Consider the following 21792-nt stretch of genomic DNA (forward strand, 5'->3'; position numbering starts at 1 on the left):
GAAGGATTCTAACGGAGTCTTACTTGTGGAATTTGAGAGTGAAGTTCTTGTAGTGTTCAGGGAGAGGAGCTGAAGGGTCTGTGGGAGGATCGATGCCTATACAGTCTTCAGAGGGAGAGAGAGGGAGAGAGAGGGGGAGAGAGAGAAAGAGGGAGAGAGAGAGAGAGAGAGAGGAATTGTATGACAGAGCTCATGAGGATTTTGTCATACACAATACTGTTAAGTTAAATAATTAATGAACACTGTTAATAAGGAGAGCAGGAAGAGTGAATGAATATTTATGCTGAATATTATATAACACTGGAATCTTTGCACGTGAGCAGAGGAAGTGAGAGGCAGGAGGTTTACCGGTGGTGACGTGGGGGTCAATATTAAAGGTGTCGTTGACCGGGTCGATGCTGCCCTTCTTATAGTAATACTGACAGAGAGAGAGGGCGCTACCGTTCATCACCCCCAACACGTAGGCGTAGCGCCCCACTGCCTTCTGAGGAAGGGTCAGATACTGACCGAGAGAGAGACAGAGAGAGAGAGAGGGAGAGAGAGAGGGAGAGAGAGAGACAAAGAAGATTATAACCCTTTCCCCTGCTTTTATAAAGTGTTTACTGCGCCATCTACAGGCTCGGGAACGTAACTATTGGATTTTTTTTTATGTGTAATGAGAATCCAGATAAAATCCTGGAGAAAATCCTGGAGGAAAACCTGGAGGAAAACCTGGAGGAAAACCTGGAGAAACTTCAGACTGGTGGGAAAATTACTAAAATATAGAAATGTTGCTCAAAACATTTTTTCTCTGTACGCCAAACCGCTAATATTTCTGCCTCGATGCGCTAGTTCTTCTATATAAACGTTAAGTAAACTGGAAGAAGTATGATAATAATACTTAATACATTGTGCGTGTGTGTGTGTGTACCTGCTCTATGGCATAGTTGATGTGCTGATAGACGTGGCTCTGTGTGTGTATGGCAAACCCGTCTGTGTCGTCCTGATAGTCCTGCAGGAAGAGATGTCTGAACGTGTCTGTGTTCTCATCCCTAAACATCACCACCATCTGATTACTCAAACCAAACAGCACCAACTAGAGAGAGAGAGAGAGAGAGAGAGAGAGAGACAGAGAGACAGAGGGAGACAGATTAAACCCATTTTGCATTCTGCACATATTCTCTCACATCCCCAGTAGGAGAACACCATCCAAGGTGTAACCATAGCGATTGTCCCATAATGCTAGTCTGGTGATGATGATGAAGATGATGAAGATGATGATGATGAAGATGACAGTGCACAGACACCTGCATGGTGACGATGATGATCTTGATCAGCTGTAGCACCAGCTTGTATGGTTTGCGGCCCTTGGCGTGGTATTTATCACACGGGCTCATGAAGAAGTACTTCAGCTTCCTGCGCAGGGCCTCTTCCTCCGCCATGTCCTCCTCCTCCTGCGCCTCTCTCCGCAGAGACGACCCCTGGAGGTCCAGAGAGGGCCGGATCCCCTGACCTCCATCGCTGAGGTCAACGGGACTGGGGTCAAAGGTCACAGAGGTCAGCAGTCTCTCTTTCTCTGTAGCAGACAACAGAAATGAGAGTGAAACAGCCGAGCGTGAAACGAGTCTCTGCATAAAGCTTCTACAACTACAGTGAAATGAATGAATGAGATATAAATATTGTAAAAGACCGGAGCTGTAAACAAACCCGCGTCCTGCTCTCGTGCCGGATCCTGTTGTTTTGATAGAGAGGTTGCCATGCAAACGCGTTGAGAACTTGATGCTGAATTGATTAAAACAACGAACAGATAAACAAATCTTCACGAATCAACCGTGCAGCAAATGGAGGAAAGCACAGAGAAAGCAAGTGACCTGTCAACCGAGCAAAACAACGCAGTGTACTTCCTGGTTGGTCACGTGACTCTGTACCACGTGATCCTTGCTGTATTGATTGGATCACACACGGTGTACGGATCTGCACGCGCTCCGTTACCTTACCTCTAAATATATTTTCTTCTCTTTTTTTTCACTTTCTTTCCCACATAACTAAACAAAATCATCCTAATTTTTCTTTCAACCGATTTGTGACCCCACTTTAAGCACCAGTAATATATTAAAATGTATTATAAGTGTAGATGCATTATAGTATTATAATGCATCTACATATAGTTATACACTATATTGCCAAAGGTTTGGGGATCATTGAATTGTTTTTCAGGTGTTGGGCTCGGTCTCTTAGTTCCAGTGAAAGGAACTCTTAATGCTTCAGCTTCATACCAAGACATTTTAGACAATTTCATGCTCTTTGTGGGAACAGTTTGGGGATGACCCCTTCCTGTTCCAACATGACTGCACACCAGTGACCAAAGCAAGGTCCATAAAGACATGGATGAGTGAGTTTGGTGTGGAGGAACTTGACTGGCCTGCACAGAGTCCTGACCTCAACCCTATAGAACACCTTTAGGATGAATTAGAGTGGAGACTGTGAGCCAGACCTTCTCGTCCAACATCAATGCCTGACCTCACAAATGCGCTTCTAGAGGAACGGTCAAAAATTCCCATAAACACACTCCTAAACCTTGTGGAAAGCCTTCCCAGAAGAGTTGAAACTGTTATAGCTGTAAAGGGCGGGACAACTCCATATTACAGTCATGTGCAGGTAAAGGCAGACGTCCCAAAACTATTGACAATATAGTGTATGTATTTATAAGTAAGTATAAAGTGGGTGTGAAGCAATTAAATGCGAATGGACATTATACACTACAAATGAGTCATAATGCAACAATGTAATATACATCTATACGTGTTTATTGTTGTATATAACGTGCAATTATTGTCAGAGAAGTGATTTCTCTTCACAGCAAAGACAGAAGAAAGTCACGTCAGTGGCAGGATGATACTCAACAGTGAACTGAGTACGATAAACAGAGCTGTGTGGAAACACAAACACTGATAACTGACCCAACACCTAAAGATCATCCCCCCTCACACACACACACACACACACTCTGGACGCGTTCTCTATGACCTCATGCTGTCGAATAGTGAAGCAATAAGACTTTTGTTTGTTCCTGTTTATGGTTTTAAATCAACCACAAGAAGCCAAAATGGAGAGTTTTACCTCAGGTCAGTTTTATTACCATTTACTTTAGTATTATGAGATATATTAGTGTACATATAGATATACAGTCATGCTCTGAGCAGACAAAATGAGTGCCATTTGTTTTAGAATCCAGGCAGAGGGCCTGCGTAAACATTTTCACCAAACGGTTCCTTTTCCTGTGTTTTTTAATTTTCCAACGATCCAAAAAAGTCCACTGACTTTTCACTAGATGCTGAAAATGACCTGAATGACTGTGTAGCTGTAAAACACACACGCACACAGAGTCCACTTCCTCTACACACGGCGTGTGCCGCTCCTCAACCTCGTTCCTCTCTACCTCCCGTCCAGCTGCTTGTCTCGGGCGATGACGGCTTCGTCGAATTTGATCATGAGCGTCGTGCCCTTGTGCCAGTGCGCCGTGACTTTGGCGGGGAAGCCGCTGTGTGTGAGGATGGCCTCCACCATGCCGGCGGTGAAGGCGGCACAGTTCAGCGTGCTGTTCTCTTTAGGCACGGATATGAACGTGTTCACCAGCGGCTCCTTCTCGATGATGTAGTAGGTCTTATCGTCGTCGTTGGCCTGCTCCAGCTTGTCTGCTTCCTTACCGAACAGAGACTTCCACACGGACACCTTAAAAAAAAAAAACCCCCAGCAGTTATGTAATGGACTTTACACCCGGTGTAGTGCATGTTATTTACAGTTAAAGGTCGTTTGGATTAGTCTTAGACAACAATTCTTAAATAGCAAACTGATTCATAATGATTCTTGAATGATTTTTAAGCGATCTTTAAATAAGGTGACTTTCAAATGATTCCTAGGTGATTCTTGAATGATTAAGTGATTCTTGAACAGCAAAATGATTCATAATGATTCTTAGATGATTTTTTAGCAATTTTTAAATGAAAGGTGATTTGCAAATGATTCTTAAGTGATTCCTGAATAGCAAAATGATGTGTGTATGTCTGTGTATGGAGGTGTATGTGTGTGTGTATGTGTGTGTATGGAGGTGTATGTGTGTGTGTATGGAGGTGTGTATGGAGGTGTATGTGTGTGTGTATGGAGGTGTGTATGGAGGTGTATGTGTGTGTGTATGGAGGTGTGTATGGAGGTGTATGTGTGTGTGTATGGAGGTGTGTATGGAGGTGTATGTGTGTGTGTATGGAGGTGTATGTGTGTGTGTGTATGGAGGTGTATGTGTGTGTATGGAGGTGTATGTGTGTGTATATGGAGGTGTATGGAGGTGTATGTGTGTGTGTATGGAGGTGTATGGAGGTGTATGTGTGTGTGTATGGAGGTGTATGCGTGTGTATGGAGGTGTATGTGTGTGTATGGAGATGTATTATGTGTGTATGGAGGTGTATGTGTGTGTATGGAGGTGTGTATGGAGGTGTATGTGTGTGTGTATGGAGGTGTGTATGGAGGTGTATGTGTGTGTGTATGGAGGTGTATGTGTGTGTGTGTATGGAGGTGTATGTGTGTGTATGGAGGTGTATGTGTGTGTATATGGAGGTGTATGGAGGTGTATGTGTGTGTGTATGGAGGTGTATGGAGGTGTATGTGTGTGTGTATGGAGGTGTATGCGTGTGTATGGAGGTGTATGTGTGTGTATGGAGATGTATTATGTGTGTATGGAGGTGTATGTGTGTGTATGGAGGTGTATGCGTGTATATGGAGGTGTATGTGTGTATATGGAGGTGTATGCGTGTGTATGGAGGTGTATTATGTGTGTATGGAGGTGTGTGTGTGTGTATGGAGGTGTATGCGTGTGTATGGAGGTGTATGTGTGTATATGGAGGTGTATTATGTGTGTATGGAGGTGTATGTGTGTATGGAGGTGTATTATTTGTGTATGGAGGTGTATTATTTGTGTATGGAGGTGTATTATGTGTGTATGGAGGTGTATTATTTGTGTATGGAGGTGTATGCGTGTGTATGGAGGTGTATGCGTGTGTATGGAGGTGTATGCGTGTATATGGAGGTGTATTATGTGTGTATGGAGGTGTATTATTTGTGTATGGAGGTGTATTATTTGTGTATGGAGGTGTATGTGTGTGTATGGAGGTGTATGCGTGTATATGGAGGTGTATGCGTGTATATGGAGGTGTATTATTTGTGTATGGAGGTGTATGTGTGTGTATGGAGGTGTATGCGTGTATATGGAGGTGTATGCGTGTATATGGAGGTGTATTATTTGTGTATGGAGGTGTATGTGTGTGTATGGAGGTGTATGCGTGTATATGGAGGTGTATGCGTGTATATGGAGGTGTATTATTTGTGTATGGAGGTGTATGTGTGTATGGAGGTGTATGCGTGTATATGGAGGTGTATTATTTGTGTATGGAGGTGTATGTGTGTGTATGGAGGTGTATGCGTGTGTATGGAGGTGTATGCGTGTATATGGAGGTGTATTATGTGTGTATGGAGGTGTATTATTTGTGTATGGAGGTGTATTATTTGTGTATGGAGGTGTATGTGTGTGTATGGAGGTGTATGCGTGTATATGGAGGTGTATGCGTGTATATGGAGGTGTATTATTTGTGTATGGAGGTGTATGTGTGTGTATGGAGGTGTATGCGTGTGTATGGAGGTGTATTATGTGTGTATGGAGGTGTATTATTTGTGTATGGAGGTGTATGTGTGTATGGAGGTGTATGTGTGTGTATGGAGGTGTATGCGTGTATATGGAGGTGTATGCGTGTGTATGGAGGTGTATTATTTGTGTATGGAGGTGTATGCGTGTGTATGGAGGTGTATGCGTGTGTATGGAGGTGTATTATGTGTGTATGGAGGTGTATTATTTGTGTATGGAGGTGTATTATTTGTGTATGGAGGAGTATATGTGTGTATGGAGGTGTATGTGTGTGTGTATGGAGGTGTATGTGTGTGTATGGAGGTGTATGTGTGTGTGTATGTGTGTGTATGGAGGTGTATGTGTGTGTGTATGGAGGTGTATGTGTGTGTATGGAGGTGTATGTGTGTGTATGGAGGTGTATGTGTGTGTGTATGTGTGTGTATGGAGGTGTATGTGTGTGTGTATGGAGGTGTATGTGTGTGTGTATGGAGGTGTATGGAGGTGTGTATTGAGGTGTATGTGTGTGTGTATGGAGGTGTATGTGTGTGTGTATGGAGGTGTATATGGAGGTGTATGGAGGTGTATGGAGGTGTGTATGGAGGTGTATGCGTGTGTATGGAGGTGTATGCATGTATATGGAGGTGTATGTGTGTGTATGGAGGTGTATTATGTGTGTATGGAGGTGTATGCGTGTATATGGAGGTGTATTATGTGTGTATGGAGGTGTATGCGTGTGTATGGAGGTGTATGTGTGTGTGTATGGAGGTGTATTATGTGTGTATGGAGGTGTATGCGTGTATATGGAGGTGTATTATGTGTGTATGGAGGTGTATGCGTGTGTATGGAGGTGTATGTGTGTGTGTATGGAGGTGTATGTGTGTGTATGGAGGTGTATGTGTGTATATGGAGGTGTATGTGTGTGTGTATGGAGGTGTATGTGTGTGTGTGTATGGAGGTGTATGTGTGTGTATGGAGGTGTATGCGTGTGTATGGAGGTGTATGTGTGTGTATGGAGGTGTATGTGTGTGTATGGAGGTGTATGTGTGTGTATGTGTGTATATGGAGGTGTATGTGTGTGTATGTGTGTATATGGAGGTGTATGTGTGTGTATGGAGGTGTATTATTTGTGTATGGAGGTGTATGTGTGTGTATGGAGGTGTATGTGTGTGTATGGAGGTGTATGTGTGTGTATGGAGGTGTATGTGTGTATATGGAGGTGTATGTGTGTGTATGGAGGTGTATTATTTGTGTATGGAGGTGTATTATTTGTGTATGGAGGTGTATGCGTGTGTATGGAGGTGTATTATTTGTGTATGGAGGTGTATGTGTGTGTATGGAGGTGTATGTGTGTGTGTATGGAGGTGTATGTGTGTGTATGGAGGTGTATGTGTGTGTATGGAGGTGTATGTGTGTATATGGAGGTGTATGTGTGTATATGGAGGTGTATGTGTGTATATGGAGGTGTATTATTTGTGTATGGAGGTGTATGTGTGTGTATGGAGGTGTATTATTTGTGTATGGAGGTGTATGTGTGTGTGTATGGAGGTGTATGTGTGTGTATGGAGGTGTATGTGTGTATATGGAGGTGTATGTGTGTATATGGAGGTGTATGTGTGTATATGGAGGTGTATTATTTGTGTATGGAGGTGTATGTGTGTGTATGGAGGTGTATTATTTGTGTATGGAGGTGTATGTGTGTGTGTATGGAGGTGTATGTGTGTGTATGGAGGTGTATGTGTGTATATGGAGGTGTATGTGTGTATATGGAGGTGTATGTGTGTATATGGAGGTGTATTATTTGTGTATGGAGGTGTATTATTTGTGTATGGAGGTGTATGCGTGTGTATGGAGGTGTATTATTTGTGTATGGAGGTGTATGTGTGTGTATGGAGGTGTATGTGTGTGTATGTGTGTGTATGGAGGTGTATGTGTGTGTATGTGTGTATATGGAGGTGTATGTGTGTGTATGTGTGTATATGGAGGTGTATGTGTGTGTATGGAGGTGTATTATTTGTGTATGGAGGTGTATGTGTGTGTATGGAGGTGTATGTGTGTGTATGTGTGTATATGGAGGTGTATGTGTGTGTATGGAGGTGTATTATTTGTGTATGGAGGTGTATTATTTGTGTATGGAGGTGTATTATTTGTGTATGGAGGTGTATTATTTGTGTATGGAGGTGTATGTGTGTGTATGGAGGTGTATGTGTGTGTATGGAGGTGTATGTGTGTGTATGGAGGTGTATTATTTGTGTATGGAGGTGTATTATTTGTGTATGGAGGTGTATGTGTGTGTATGGAGGTGTATTATTTGTGTATGGAGGTGTATTATTTGTGTATGGAGGTGTATGTGTGTATGGAGGTGTATGCGTGTCTATGGAGGTGTGTGTGTGTGTATGGAGGTGTATGCGTGTATATGGAGGTGTATTATGTGTATATGGAGGTGTATTATGTGTGTATGGAGATGTATGCGTGTGTATGGAGGTGTATGTGTGTGTATGGAGGTGTATGTGTGTGTATGGAGGTGTATTATTTGTGTATGGAGGTGTATGTGTGTGTATGGAGGTGTATTATTTGTGTATGAAGGTGTATGCGTGTCTATGGAGGTGTGTGTGTGTGTATGGAGGTGTATGTGTGTATATGGAGGTGTATTATGTGTGTATGGAGATGTATGCGTGTGTATGGAGGTGTATTATGCGTGTGTATGGAGGTGTGTGCGTGTGTATGGAGGTGTATGCGTGTGTATGGAGGTGTATGCGTGTGTATGGAGGTGTATTATTTGTGTATGGAGATGTATGCGTGTGTATGGAGGTGTATGTGTGTGTATTATTTGTGTATGGAGGTGTATGCGTGTGTATGGAGGTGTGTGTGTGTGTATGGAGGTGTATTATGTGTGTATGGAGGTGTATGTGTGTGTATGGAGGTGTATTATTTGTGTATGGAGGTGTATTATGTGTATATGGAGGTGTATTATGTGTGTATGGAGATGTATGCGTGTGTATGGAGGTGTATTATGTGTGTATGGAGGTGTATGCGTGTGTATGGAGGTGTATTATGTGTGTATGGAGGTGTATTATTTGTGTATGGAGGTGTATTATTTGTGTATGGAGGTGTATGTGTGTATGGAGGTGTATTATTTGTGTATGGAGGTGTATGTGTGTATGGAGGTGTATGTGTGTGTATGGAGGTGTATGCGTGTATATGGAGGTGTATTATGTGTGTATGGAGGTGTATTATTTGTGTATGGAGGTGTATGTGTGTATGGAGGTGTATGTGTGTGTATGGAGGTGTATGCGTGTATATGGAGGTGTATGCGTGTGTATGGAGGTGTATTATTTGTGTATGGAGGTGTATGTGTGTGTATGGAGGTGTATGCGTGTGTATGGAGGTGTATTATGTGTGTATGGAGGTGTATTATTTGTGTATGGAGGTGTATTATTTGTGTATGGAGGAGTATATGTGTGTATGGAGGTGTATGTGTGTGTGTATGTGTGTGTATGGAGGTGTATGTGTGTGTGTATGGAGGTGTATGTGTGTGTATGGAGGTGTATGTGTGTGTGTATGTGTGTGTATGGAGGTGTATGTGTGTGTGTATGGAGGTGTATGTGTGTGTGTATGGAGGTGTATGGAGGTGTGTATTGAGGTGTATGTGTGTGTGTATGGAGGTGTATGTGTGTGTGTATGGAGGTGTATATGGAGGTGTATGGAGGTGTATGGAGGTGTGTATGGAGGTGTATGTGTGTGTGTATGGAGGTGTATGGAGGTGTGTATGGAGGTGTGTATGGAGGTGTATGCGTGTGTATGGAGGTGTATGCATGTATATGGAGGTGTATGTGTGTGTATGGAGGTGTATTATGTGTGTATGGAGGTGTATGCGTGTATATGGAGGTGTATGCGTGTATATGGAGGTGTATTATGTGTGTATGGAGGTGTATGTGTGTGTATGGAGGTGTATTATTTGTGTATGAAGGTGTATGCGTGTCTATGGAGGTGTGTGTGTGTGTATGGAGGTGTATGTGTGTATATGGAGGTGTATTATGTGTGTATGGAGATGTATGCGTGTGTATGGAGGTGTATTATGCGTGTGTATGGAGGTGTATTATGCGTGTGTATGGAGGTGTGTGCGTGTGTATGGAGGTGTATGCGTGTGTATGGAGGTGTATGCGTGTGTATGGAGGTGTGTGTGTGTGTATGGAGGTGTATGCGTGTGTATGGAGGTGTATTATTTGTGTATGGAGATGTATGCGTGTGTATGGAGGTGTATGTGTGTGTATTATTTGTGTATGGAGGTGTATGCGTGTGTATGGAGGTGTGTGTGTGTGTATGGAGGTGTATTATGTGTGTATGGAGGTGTATGTGTGTGTATGGAGGTGTATTATTTGTGTATGGAGGTGTATTATGTGTATATGGAGGTGTATTATGTGTGTATGGAGATGTATGCGTGTGTATGGAGGTGTATGCGTGTGTATGGAGGTGTATTATGTGTGTATGGAGGTGTATGCGTGTGTATGGAGGTGTATTATGTGTGTATGGAGGTGTATTATTTGTGTATGGAGGTGTATGTGTGTATGGAGGTGTATTATTTGTGTATGGAGGTGTATGTGTGTATGGAGGTGTATGTGTGTGTATGGAGGTGTATGCGTGTATATGGAGGTGTATTATGTGTGTATGGAGGTGTATTATTTGTGTATGGAGGTGTATGTGTGTATGGAGGTGTATGTTTGTGTATGGAGGTGTATGCGTGTATATGGAGGTGTATGCGTGTGTATGGAGGTGTATTATTTGTGTATGGAGGTGTATGTGTGTGTATGGAGGTGTATGCGTGTGTATGGAGGTGTATTATGTGTGTATGGAGGTGTATTATTTGTGTATGGAGGTGTATTATTTGTGTATGGAGGAGTATATGTGTGTATGGAGGTGTATGTGTGTGTGTATGGAGGTGTATGTGTGTGTATGGAGGTGTATGTGTGTGTGTATGTGTGTGTATGGAGGTGTATGTGTGTGTGTATGGAGGTGTATGTGTGTGTATGGAGGTGTATGTGTGTGTGTATGTGTGTGTATGGAGGTGTATGTGTGTGTGTATGGAGGTGTATGTGTGTGTGTATGGAGGTGTATGGAGGTGTGTATTGAGGTGTATGTGTGTGTGTATGGAGGTGTATGTGTGTGTGTATGGAGGTGTATATGGAGGTGTATGGAGGTGTATGGAGGTGTGTATGGAGGTGTATGGAGGTGTGTATGGAGGTGTGTATGGAGGTGTATGCGTGTGTATGGAGGTGTATGCATGTATATGGAGGTGTATGTGTGTGTATGGAGGTGTATTATGTGTGTATGGAGGTGTATGCGTGTATATGGAGGTGTATGCGTGTATATGGAGGTGTATTATGTGTGTATGGAGGTGTATGCGTGTGTATGGAGGTGTATGTGTGTGTGTATGGAGGTGTATGCGTGTGTATGGAGGTGTATGTGTGTGTGTATGGAGGTGTATTATGTGTGTATGGAGGTGTATGCGTGTATATGGAGGTGTATGTGTGTGTGTATGGAGGTGTATGTGTGTGTATGGAGGTGTATGTGTGTATATGGAGGTGTATGTGTGTATATGGAGGTGTATTATTTGTGTATGGAGGTGTATGTGTGTGTATGGAGGTGTATGTGTGTGTATGGAGGTGTATGTGTGTGTATGGAGGTGTATGTGTGTGTATGGAGGTGTATGTGTGTGTATGTGTGTATATGGAGGTGTATGTGTGTGTATGGAGGTGTATTATTTGTGTATGGAGGTGTATGTGTGTGTATGTGTGTATATGGAGGTGTATGTGTGTGTATGGAGGTGTATTATTTGTGTATGGAGGTGTATGTGTGTGTATGGAGGTGTATGTGTGTGTATGGAGGTGTATGTGTGTGTATGGAGGTGTATGTGTGTGTATGGAGGTGTATGTGTGTATATGGAGGTGTATGTGTGTGTATGGAGGTGTATGTGTGTGTATGGAGGTGTATGTGTGTGTATGGAGGTGTATGTGTGTATATGGAGGTGTATGTGTGTGTATGGAGGTGTATGTGTGTGTATGGAGGTGTATGTGTGTGTATGGAGGTGTATGTGTGTGTATGGAGGTGTATGTGTGTGTATGGAGGTGTATGTGTGTATATGGAGGTGTATGTGTGTGTATGGAGGTGTATTATTTGTGTATGGAGGTGTATTATTTGTGTATGGAGGTGTATGTGTGTGTATGGAGGTGTATGTGTGTGTGTATGGAGGTGTATGTGTGTGTATGGAGGTGTATGTGTGTATATGGAGGTGTATGTGTGTATATGGAGGTGTATGCGTGTATATGGAGGTGTATGCGTGTATATGGAGGTGTATTATGTGTGTATGGAGGTGTATGCATGTGTATGGAGGTGTATGTGTGTGTGTATGGAGGTGTATGCGTGTGTATGGAGGTGTATGTGTGTGTGTATGGAGGTGTATTATGTGTGTATGGAGGTGTATGCGTGTATATGGAGGTGTATGTGTGTGTGTATGGAGGTGTATGTGTGTGTATGGAGGTGTATGTGTGTATATGGAGGTGTATGTGTGTATATGGAGGTGTATTATTTGTGTATGGAGGTGTATGTGTGTGTATGGAGGTGTATGTGTGTGTATGGAGGTGTATGTGTGTGTATGTGTGTATATGGAGGTGTATGTGTGTGTATGTGTGTATATGGAGGTGTATGTGTGTGTATGGAGGTGTATTATTTGTGTATGGAGGTGTATGTGTGTGTATGGAGGTGTATGTGTGTGTATGGAGGTGTATGTGTGTGTATGGAGGTGTATGTGTGTGTATGGAGGTGTATGTGTGTATATGGAGGTGTATGTGTGTGTATGGAGGTGTATGTGTGTGTATGGAGGTGTATGTGTGTATATGGAGGTGTATGTGTGTATATGGAGGTGTATGCGTGTATATGGAGGTGTATGCGTGTATATGGAGGTGTATTATGTGTGTATGGAGGTGTATGCATGTGTATGGAGGTGTATGTGTGTGTGTATGGAGGTGTATGCGTGTGTATGGAGGTGTATGTGTGTGTGTATGGAGGTGTATTATGTGTGTATGGAGGTGTATGCGTGTATATGGAGGTGTATGTGTGTGTGTATGGAGGTGTATGTGTGTGTATGGAGGTGTATGTGTGTATATGGAGGTGTATGTGTGTATATGGAGGTGTATTATTTGTGTATGGAGGTGTATGCGTGTGTATGGAGGTGTATGTGTGTGTATGGAGGTGTATGTGTGTGTATGGAGGTGTATGTGTGTGTATGTGTGTATATGGAGGTGTATGTGTGTGTATGTGTGTATATGGAGGTGTATGTGTGTGTATGGAGGTGTATTATTTGTGTATGGAGGTGTATGTGTGTGTATGGAGGTGTATGTGTGTGTATGGAGGTGTATGTGTGTGTATGGAGGTGTATGTGTGTGTATGGAGGTGTATGTGTGTATATGGAGGTGTATGTGTGTGTATGGAGGTGTATGTGTGTGTATGGAGGTGTATGTGTGTGTATGGAGGTGTATGTGTGTGTATGGAGGTGTATGTGTGTGTATGGAGGTGTATGTGTGTGTATGGAGGTGTATGTGTGTGTATGGAGGTGTATGTGTGTGTATGGAGGTGTATGTGTGTATATGGAGGTGTATGTGTGTGTATGGAGGTGTATTATTTGTGTATGGAGGTGTATTATTTGTGTATGGAGGTGTATGTGTGTGTATGGAGGTGTATGTGTGTGTGTATGGAGGTGTATGTGTGTGTATGGAGGTGTATGTGTGTATATGGAGGTGTATGTGTGTATATGGAGGTGTATGTGTGTATATGGAGGTGTATGTGTGTATATGGAGGTGTATTATTTGTGTATGGAGGTGTATTATTTGTGTATGGAGGTGTATTATTTGTGTATGGAGGTGTATGTGTGTGTATGGAGGTGTATGTGTGTGTATGTGTGTGTATGGAGGTGTATGCGTGTGTATGGAGGTGTATTATTTGTGTATGGAGGTGTATGTGTGTGTATGGAGGTGTATGTGTGTGTATGTGTGTATATGGAGGTGTATGTGTGTGTATGGAGGTGTATTATTTGTGTATGGAGGTGTATGTGTGTGTATGTGTGTGTATGGAGGTGTATGTGTGTGTATGGAGGTGTATTATTTGTGTATGGAGGTGTATTATTTGTGTATGGAGGTGTATTATTTGTGTATGGAGGTGTATTATTTGTGTATGGAGGTGTATTATTTGTGTATGGAGGTGTATTATTTGTGTATGGAGGTGTATGTGTGTGTATGGAGGTGTATGTGTGTGTATGGAGGTGTATTATTTGTGTATGGAGGTGTATTATTTGTGTATGGAGGTGTATTATTTGTGTATGGAGGTGTATGTGTGTGTATGGAGGTGTATTATTTGTGTATGGAGGTGTATGTGTGTATATGGAGGTGTATTATTTGTGTATGGAGGTGTATTATTTGTGTATGGAGGTGTATGTGTGTGTATGGAGGTGTATTATTTGTGTATGGAGGTGTATTATTTGTGTATGGAGGTGTATGTGTGTATGGAGGTGTATGCGTGTCTATGGAGGTGTGTGTGTGTGTGTATGGAGGTGTATGCGTGTATATGGAGGTGTATTATGTGTATATGGAGGTGTATTATGTGTGTATGGAGATGTATGCGTGTGTATGGAGGTGTATGTGTGTGTATGGAGGTGTATGTGTGTGTATGGAGGTGTATTATTTGTGTATGGAGGTGTATGTGTGTGTATGGAGGTGTATTATTTGTGTATGAAGGTGTATGCGTGTCTATGGAGGTGTGTGTGTGTGTATGGAGGTGTATGTGTGTATATGGAGGTGTATTATGTGTGTATGGAGATGTATGCGTGTGTATGGAGGTGTATTATGCGTGTGTATGGAGGTGTGTGCGTGTGTATGGAGGTGTATGCGTGTGTATGGAGGTGTATGCGTGTGTATGGAGGTGTGTGTGTGTGTATGGAGGTGTATGCGTGTGTATGGAGGTGTATTATTTGTGTATGGAGATGTATGCGTGTGTATGGAGGTGTATGTGTGTGTATTATTTGTGTATGGAGGTGTATGCGTGTGTATGGAGGTGTGTGTGTGTGTATGGAGGTGTATTATGTGTGTATGGAGGTGTATGTGTGTGTATGGAGGTGTATTATTTGTGTATGGAGGTGTATTATGTGTATATGGAGGTGTATTATGTGTGTATGGAGATGTATGCGTGTGTATGGAGGTGTATGCGTGTGTATGGAGGTGTATGTGTGTGTATGGAGGTGTATGTGTGTGTATGGAGGTGTATTATGTGTGTATGGAGGTGTATTATTTGTGTATGGAGGTGTATGTGTGTGTATGGAGGTGTATTATTTGTGTATGGAGGTGTATGTGTGTGTATGGAGGTGTATTATTTGTGTATGGAGGTGTATGTGTGTGTATGGAGGTGTATGTGTGTGTATGGAGGTGTATGTGTGTGTATGGAGGTGTGTGTGTGTGTATATGGAGGTGTGTGTGTGTGTATATGGAGGTGTGTGTGTGTGTATATGGAGGTGTGTGTGTGTATGGAGGTGTGTGTGTGTGTGTGTATGGAGGTGTGTGTGTGTGTGTATGGAGGTGTGTGTGTGTGTATGGAGGTGTGTGTGTGTGTATGGAGGTGTGTGTGTGTGTATGGAGGTGTGTGTGTGTATGGAGGTGTATGTGTGTGTATGGAGGTGTGTGTGTATATGGAGGTGTATGTGTGTATATGGAGGTGTGTGTGTGTATATGGAGGTGTGTGTGTGTATATGGAGGTGTGTGTGTGTATGGAGGTGTATGTGTGTGTGTGTATGGAGGTGTATGTGTGTGTGTGTATGGAGGTGTATGTGTGTGTGTGTATGGAGGTGTATGTGTGTGTGTGTGTATGGAGGTGTGTGTGTGTATATGGAGGTGTGTGTGTGTATATGGAGGTGTGTGTGTGTATGGAGGTGTGTGTGTGTATGGAGGTGTGTGTGTGTGTGTGTGTATGTGTGTGTATGGAGGTGTATGTGTGTGTATGGAGGTGTATGTGTGTATATGGAGGTGTATGTGTGTATACGGAGGTGTATGTGTGTATACGGAGGTGTATGTGTGTATACGGAGGTGTGTGTGTGTATATGGAGGTGTGTGTGTGTATGGAGGTGTGTGTGTGTGTGTGTGTGTGTGTGTATGTGTGTGTATGGAGGTGTGTGTGTGTGTATGGAGGTGTATGCGTGTGTATGGAGGTGTATGTGTGTGTGTATGGAGGTGTATTATGTGTGTATGGAGGTGTATGCGTGTATATGGAGGTGTATGTGTGTGTGTATGGAGGTGTATGTGTGTGTATGGAGGTGTATGTGTGTATATGGAGGTGTATGTGTGTATATGGAGGTGTATTATTTGTGTATGGAGGTGTATGTGTGTGTATGGAGGTGTATGTGTGTGTATGGAGGTGTATGTGTGTGTATGTGTGTATATGGAGGTGTATGTGTGTGTATGGAGGTGTATTATTTGTGTATGGAGGTGTATGTGTGTGTATGTGTGTATATGGAGGTGTATGTGTGTGTATGGAGGTGTATTATTTGTGTATGGAGGTGTATGTGTGTGTATGGAGGTGTATGTGTGTGTATGGAGGTGTATGTGTGTGTATGGAGGTGTATGTGTGTGTATGGAGGTGTATGTGTGTATATGGAGGTGTATGTGTGTGTATGGAGGTGTATGTGTGTGTATGGAGGTGTATGTGTGTGTATGGAGGTGTATGTGTGTGTATGGAGGTGTATGTGTGTGTATGGAGGTGTATGTGTGTGTATGGAGGTGTATGTGTGTGTATGGAGGTGTATGTGTGTGTATGGAGGTGTATGTGTGTGTATGGAGGTGTATGTGTGTATATGGAGGTGTATGTGTGTGTATGGAGGTGTATTATTTGTGTATGGAGGTGTATTATTTGTGTATGGAGGTGTATGTGTGTGTATGGAGGTGTATGTGTGTGTGTATGGAGGTGTATGTGTGTGTATGGAGGTGTATGTGTGTATATGGAGGTGTATGTGTGTATATGGAGGTGTATGCGTGTATATGGAGGTGTATGCGTGTATATGGAGGTGTATTATGTGTGTATGGAGGTGTATGCATGTGTATGGAGGTGTATGTGTGTGTGTATGGAGGTGTATGCGTGTGTATGGAGGTGTATGTGTGTGTGTATGGAGGTGTATTATGTGTGTATGGAGGTGTATGCGTGTATATGGAGGTGTATGTGTGTGTGTATGGAGGTGTATGTGTGTGTATGGAGGTGTATGTGTGTATATGGAGGTGTATTATTTGTGTATGGAGGTGTATGTGTGTGTATGGAGGTGTATGTGTGTGTATGGAGGTGTATGTGTGTGTATGGAGGTGTATGTGTGTGTATGTGTGTATATGGAGGTGTATGTGTGTGTATGGAGGTGTATTATTTGTGTATGGAGGTGTATGTGTGTGTATGGAGGTGTATGTGTGTGTATGGAGGTGTATGTGTGTGTATGGAGGTGTATGTGTGTGTATGGAGGTGTATGTGTGTGTATGGAGGTGTGTGTGTGTGTATGGAGGTGTGTGTGTATATGGAGGTGTATGTGTGTGTATGGAGGTGTGTGTGTGTGTATGGAGGTGTATGTGTGTGTATATGGAGGTGTGTGTGTGTATATGGAGGTGTATGTGTGTGTATGGAGGTGTGTGTGTGTGTATGGAGGTGTGTGTGTGTGTATGGAGGTGTGTGTGTGTGTATGGAGGTGTGTGTGTGTGTATGGAGGTGTGTGTGTGTGTATGGAGGTGTATTATTTGTGTATGGAGGTGTATTATTTGTGTATGGAGGTGTATGTGTGTGTATGGAGGTGTATGTGTGTGTGTATGGAGGTGTATGTGTGTGTATGGAGGTGTATGTGTGTATATGGAGGTGTATGTGTGTATATGGAGGTGTATTATTTGTGTATGGAGGTGTATGTGTGTGTGTATGGAGGTGTATGTGTGTGTATGGAGGTGTATGTGTGTATATGGAGGTGTATGTGTGTATATGGAGGTGTATGTGTGTATATGGAGGTGTATGTGTGTATATGGAGGTGTATTATTTGTGTATGGAGGTGTATTATTTGTGTATGGAGGTGTATTATTTGTGTATGGAGGTGTATGTGTGTGTATGGAGGTGTATGTGTGTGTATGTGTGTGTATGGAGGTGTATGCGTGTGTATGGAGGTGTATTATTTGTGTATGGAGGTGTATGTGTGTGTATGGAGGTGTATGTGTGTGTATGTGTGTATATGGAGGTGTATGTGTGTGTATGGAGGTGTATTATTTGTGTATGGAGGTGTATGTGTGTGTATGTGTGTGTATGGAGGTGTATGTGTGTGTATGGAGGTGTATTATTTGTGTATGGAGGTGTATTATTTGTGTATGGAGGTGTATTATTTGTGTATGGAGGTGTATTATTTGTGTATGGAGGTGTATTATTTGTGTATGGAGGTGTATTATTTGTGTATGGAGGTGTATTATTTGTGTATGGAGGTGTATGTGTGTGTATGGAGGTGTATGTGTGTGTATGGAGGTGTATTATTTGTGTATGGAGGTGTATTATTTGTGTATGGAGGTGTATTATTTGTGTATGGAGGTGTATTATTTGTGTATGGAGGTGTATGTGTGTGTATGGAGGTGTATTATTTGTGTATGGAGGTGTATGTGTGTATATGGAGGTGTATTATTTGTGTATGGAGGTGTATTATTTGTGTATGGAGGTGTATTATTTGTGTATGGAGGTGTATGTGTGTATGGAGGTGTATGCGTGTCTATGGAGGTGTGTGTGTGTGTATGGAGGTGTATGCGTGTATATGGAGGTGTATTATGTGTATATGGAGGTGTATTATGTGTGTATGGAGATGTATGCGTGTGTATGGAGGTGTATGTGTGTGTATGGAGGTGTATGTGTGTGTATGGAGGTGTATTATTTGTGTATGGAGGTGTATGTGTGTGTATGGAGGTGTATTATTTGTGTATGAAGGTGTATGCGTGTCTATGGAGGTGTGTGTGTGTGTATGGAGGTGTATGTGTGTATATGGAGGTGTATTATGTGTGTATGGAGATGTATGCGTGTGTATGGAGGTGTATTATGCGTGTGTATGGAGGTGTGTGCGTGTGTATGGAGGTGTATGCGTGTGTATGGAGGTGTATGCGTGTGTATGGAGGTGTGTGTGTGTGTATGGAGGTGTATGCGTGTGTATGGAGGTGTATTATTTGTGTATGGAGATGTATGCGTGTGTATGGAGGTGTATGTGTGTGTATTATTTGTGTATGGAGGTGTGTGTGTGTGTATGGAGGTGTATTATGTGTGTATGGAGGTGTATGTGTGTGTATGGAGGTGTATTATTTGTGTATGGAGGTGTATTATGTGTATATGGAGGTGTATTATGTGTGTATGGAGATGTATGCGTGTGTATGGAGGTGTATGCGTGTGTATGGAGGTGTATGTGTGTGTATGGAGGTGTATGTGTGTGTATGGAGGTGTATTATGTGTGTATGGAGGTGTATGTGTGTGTATGGAGGTGTATTATTTGTGTATGGAGGTGTATGTGTGTGTATGGAGATGTATTATGTGTGTATGGAGGTGTATGTGTGTGTATGGAGGTGTGTATGGAGGTGTATGTGTGTGTATGGAGGTGTGTGTGTGTGTATATGGAGGTGTGTGTGTGTGTGTATGGAGGTGTGTGTGTGTGTATATGGAGGTGTGTGTGTGTGTGTATGGAGGTGTGTGTGTGTATGGAGGTGTGTGTGTGTGTGTGTATGGAGGTGTATGTGTGTGTGTATGGAGGTGTGTGTGTGTGTATGGAGGTGTGTGTGTGTGTATGGAGGTGTGTGTGTGTATGGAGGTGTGTGTGTGTATGGAGGTGTATGTGTGTGTATGGAGGTGTGTGTGTATATGGAGGTGTATGTGTGTATATGGAGGTGTGTGTGTGTATATGGAGGTGTGTGTGTGTATATGGAGGTGTGTGTGTGTATGGAGGTGTATGTGTGTGTGTGTATGGAGGTGTATGTGTGTGTGTGTATGGAGGTGTATGTGTGTGTGTATGGAGGTGTATGTGTGTGTGTGTGTATGGAGGTGTGTGTGTGTATATGGAGGTGTGTGTGTGTATATGGAGGTGTGTGTGTGTATGGAGGTGTGTGTGTGTATGGAGGTGTGTGTGTGTGTGTGTGTATGTGTGTGTATGGAGGTGTATGTGTGTGTATGGAGGTGTATGTGTGTATATGGAGGTGTATGTGTGTATACGGAGGTGTATGTGTGTATACGGAGGTGTATGTGTGTATACGGAGGTGTGTGTGTGTATATGGAGGTGTGTGTGTGTATGGAGGTGTGTGTGTGTATGGAGGTGTGTGTGTGTGTATGTGTGTGTATGGAGGTGTGTGTGTGTGTATGGAGGTGTATGTGTGTATATGGAGGTGTGTGTGTGTATATGGAGGTGTGTGTGTGTATGGAGGTGTGTGTGTGTATGGAGGTGTATGTGTGTGTATGGAGGTGTGTGTGTGTGTATGGAGGTGTGTGTGTGTGTATGTGTGTGTATGGAGGTGTATGTGTGTGTATGGAGGTGTGTGTGTGTATATGGAGGTGTGTGTGTGTATATGGAGGTGTGTGTGTGTATATGGAGGTGTGTCTGTGTATGGAGGTGTGTCTGTGTATGGAGGTGTGTCTGTGTATGGAGGTGTATGTGTGTGTATGGAGGTGTATGTGTGTGTATGTGTGTATATGGAGGTGTATGTGTGTGTATGGAGGTGTGTGTGTGTATGGAGGTGTGTGTGTGTGTATGGAGGTGTGTGTGTGTGTATGGAGGTGTATGTGTGTATATGGAGGTGTGTGTGTGTATGGAGGTGTGTGTGTGTGTGTGTATGGAGGTGTGTGTGTATGTGTATGTGTGTGTATGGAGGTGTGTGTGTGTGTATGGAGGTGTGTGTGTGTATGGAGGTGTATGTGTGTGTATGGAGGTGTGTGTGTGTGTATGTGTGTGTATGGAGGTGTATGTGTGTGTATGGAGGTGTGTGTGTGTATATGGAGGTGTGTGTGTGTATATGGAGGTGTGTGTGTGTGTATGGAGGTGTGTGTGTGTGTATGTGTGTGTATGGAGGTGTATGTGTGTGTATGGAGGTGTGTGTGTATATGGAGGTGTGTGTGTGTGTATGGAGGTGTGTGTGTGTGTATGGAGGTGTGTGTCAGACAGTGTGTGATAAATAAAAGGGGTGTGCCTTGATGAAGAGCAGGATGTTGAGCACTTTGGTCTCCCTCTTGCCGTTCTTCTCCCTCAGCACCAGCAGGTCGAGCATGGACGCTCCCACTGTCCGGCCCATGTCCGCCAGGCGCGCCTGCAGCTCGGACACCGAGTAGACTCGGCTCTGGCAGTACTGCACCATCTCCGAGAAGAGCAGCGCGAAGGCACTCAGGCTCACCTCCGTCCTGGGCCGAGACAGAGAGCGCTCCAGCACTAAAGACTTCCCTTTGGTGAAGCGGATATCCATCATCCTGTCCTCTGTAAACAACAACAACAACAACAACACGGAGAGGATCACTGTCTGTTCGGGGATAAACCTCGTGTACAAGCAGAGAGATTAAGTTTTAAAATAATTCCTGATATTTTAATACACCGTTAATGGATTAAAAATTCTACTATTCCTTTTAGTTAATATCTTTTTGCTCAATATTTTATATCGTAGAAAATCAAGACGCCTCACGTCAACTATTTCCGGTTTCCTTCCCTCTTCTTCTTCTTCTTAAATTCGACACTAACATGTTACTGCCACCTACAGAACTGGGGTAATGGTACGGTCCCATTATTTTTTTTACGCCCTAATGATTATACCATGCACTGAAATTATTCTTACACTATATTGCCAAAAGTATTGGGACACCCCTTCAAACCATTGAGTTCAGGTGTTGTTTTTCAGGGGTTGGAATCGGCCCCTTAGTTCCAGTGAAAGGAACTCTTAATGTTTCAGCATAGCAAGACATTTTGGACAATTTCATGCTCTTTGTGGGAACAGTTTGGGGATGGCCCCTTCCTGTTCTAACATGACTGCACACCAGTGACCAAAGCAAGGTCCATAAAGACATGGATGAGTGAGTTTGGTGTGGAGGAACTTGAC

General features: G+C 43.1%; 2 protein-coding genes across 2 annotated transcripts in view; both read right to left on the minus strand.

Moving 5' to 3' along the window:
* The window catches only part of mcoln1b (mucolipin TRP cation channel 1b), a 14219-nt gene extending 12319 nt beyond the window's left edge, over positions 1-1900 (minus strand). The window contains exons 1-5 of the mRNA XM_058404830.1: positions 1687-1900; positions 1287-1555; positions 911-1075; positions 349-502; positions 24-105 (exon numbers count right to left, since the gene is read on the minus strand). Of these exons, the coding sequence (XP_058260813.1) occupies positions 24-105; positions 349-502; positions 911-1075; positions 1287-1555; positions 1687-1738 (722 nt within the window). The 5' untranslated portion in view covers positions 1739-1900. The remainder of the gene's footprint in view (positions 1-23; positions 106-348; positions 503-910; positions 1076-1286; positions 1556-1686) is intronic.
* Positions 1901-2765: 865 nt separating this feature from the next.
* On the minus strand, positions 2766-21507 carry LOC131362657 (trafficking protein particle complex subunit 5-like). Its single transcript, XM_058404831.1, has 3 exons — positions 21382-21507; positions 20899-21179; positions 2766-3711 (listed from the first exon to the last, which is right to left on the minus strand). Exons 2-3 carry the CDS (start codon positions 21169-21171, stop codon positions 3415-3417), a joined length of 570 nt encoding a protein of 189 aa, XP_058260814.1. The 5' UTR covers positions 21172-21179; positions 21382-21507; the 3' UTR covers positions 2766-3414.
* Between the last annotated feature and the right edge of the window lie 285 nt (positions 21508-21792).

This window comes from Hemibagrus wyckioides, linkage group LG12, assembly GCF_019097595.1.
Source record: "Hemibagrus wyckioides isolate EC202008001 linkage group LG12, SWU_Hwy_1.0, whole genome shotgun sequence".
NCBI lineage: Eukaryota > Metazoa > Chordata > Actinopteri > Siluriformes > Bagridae > Hemibagrus > Hemibagrus wyckioides.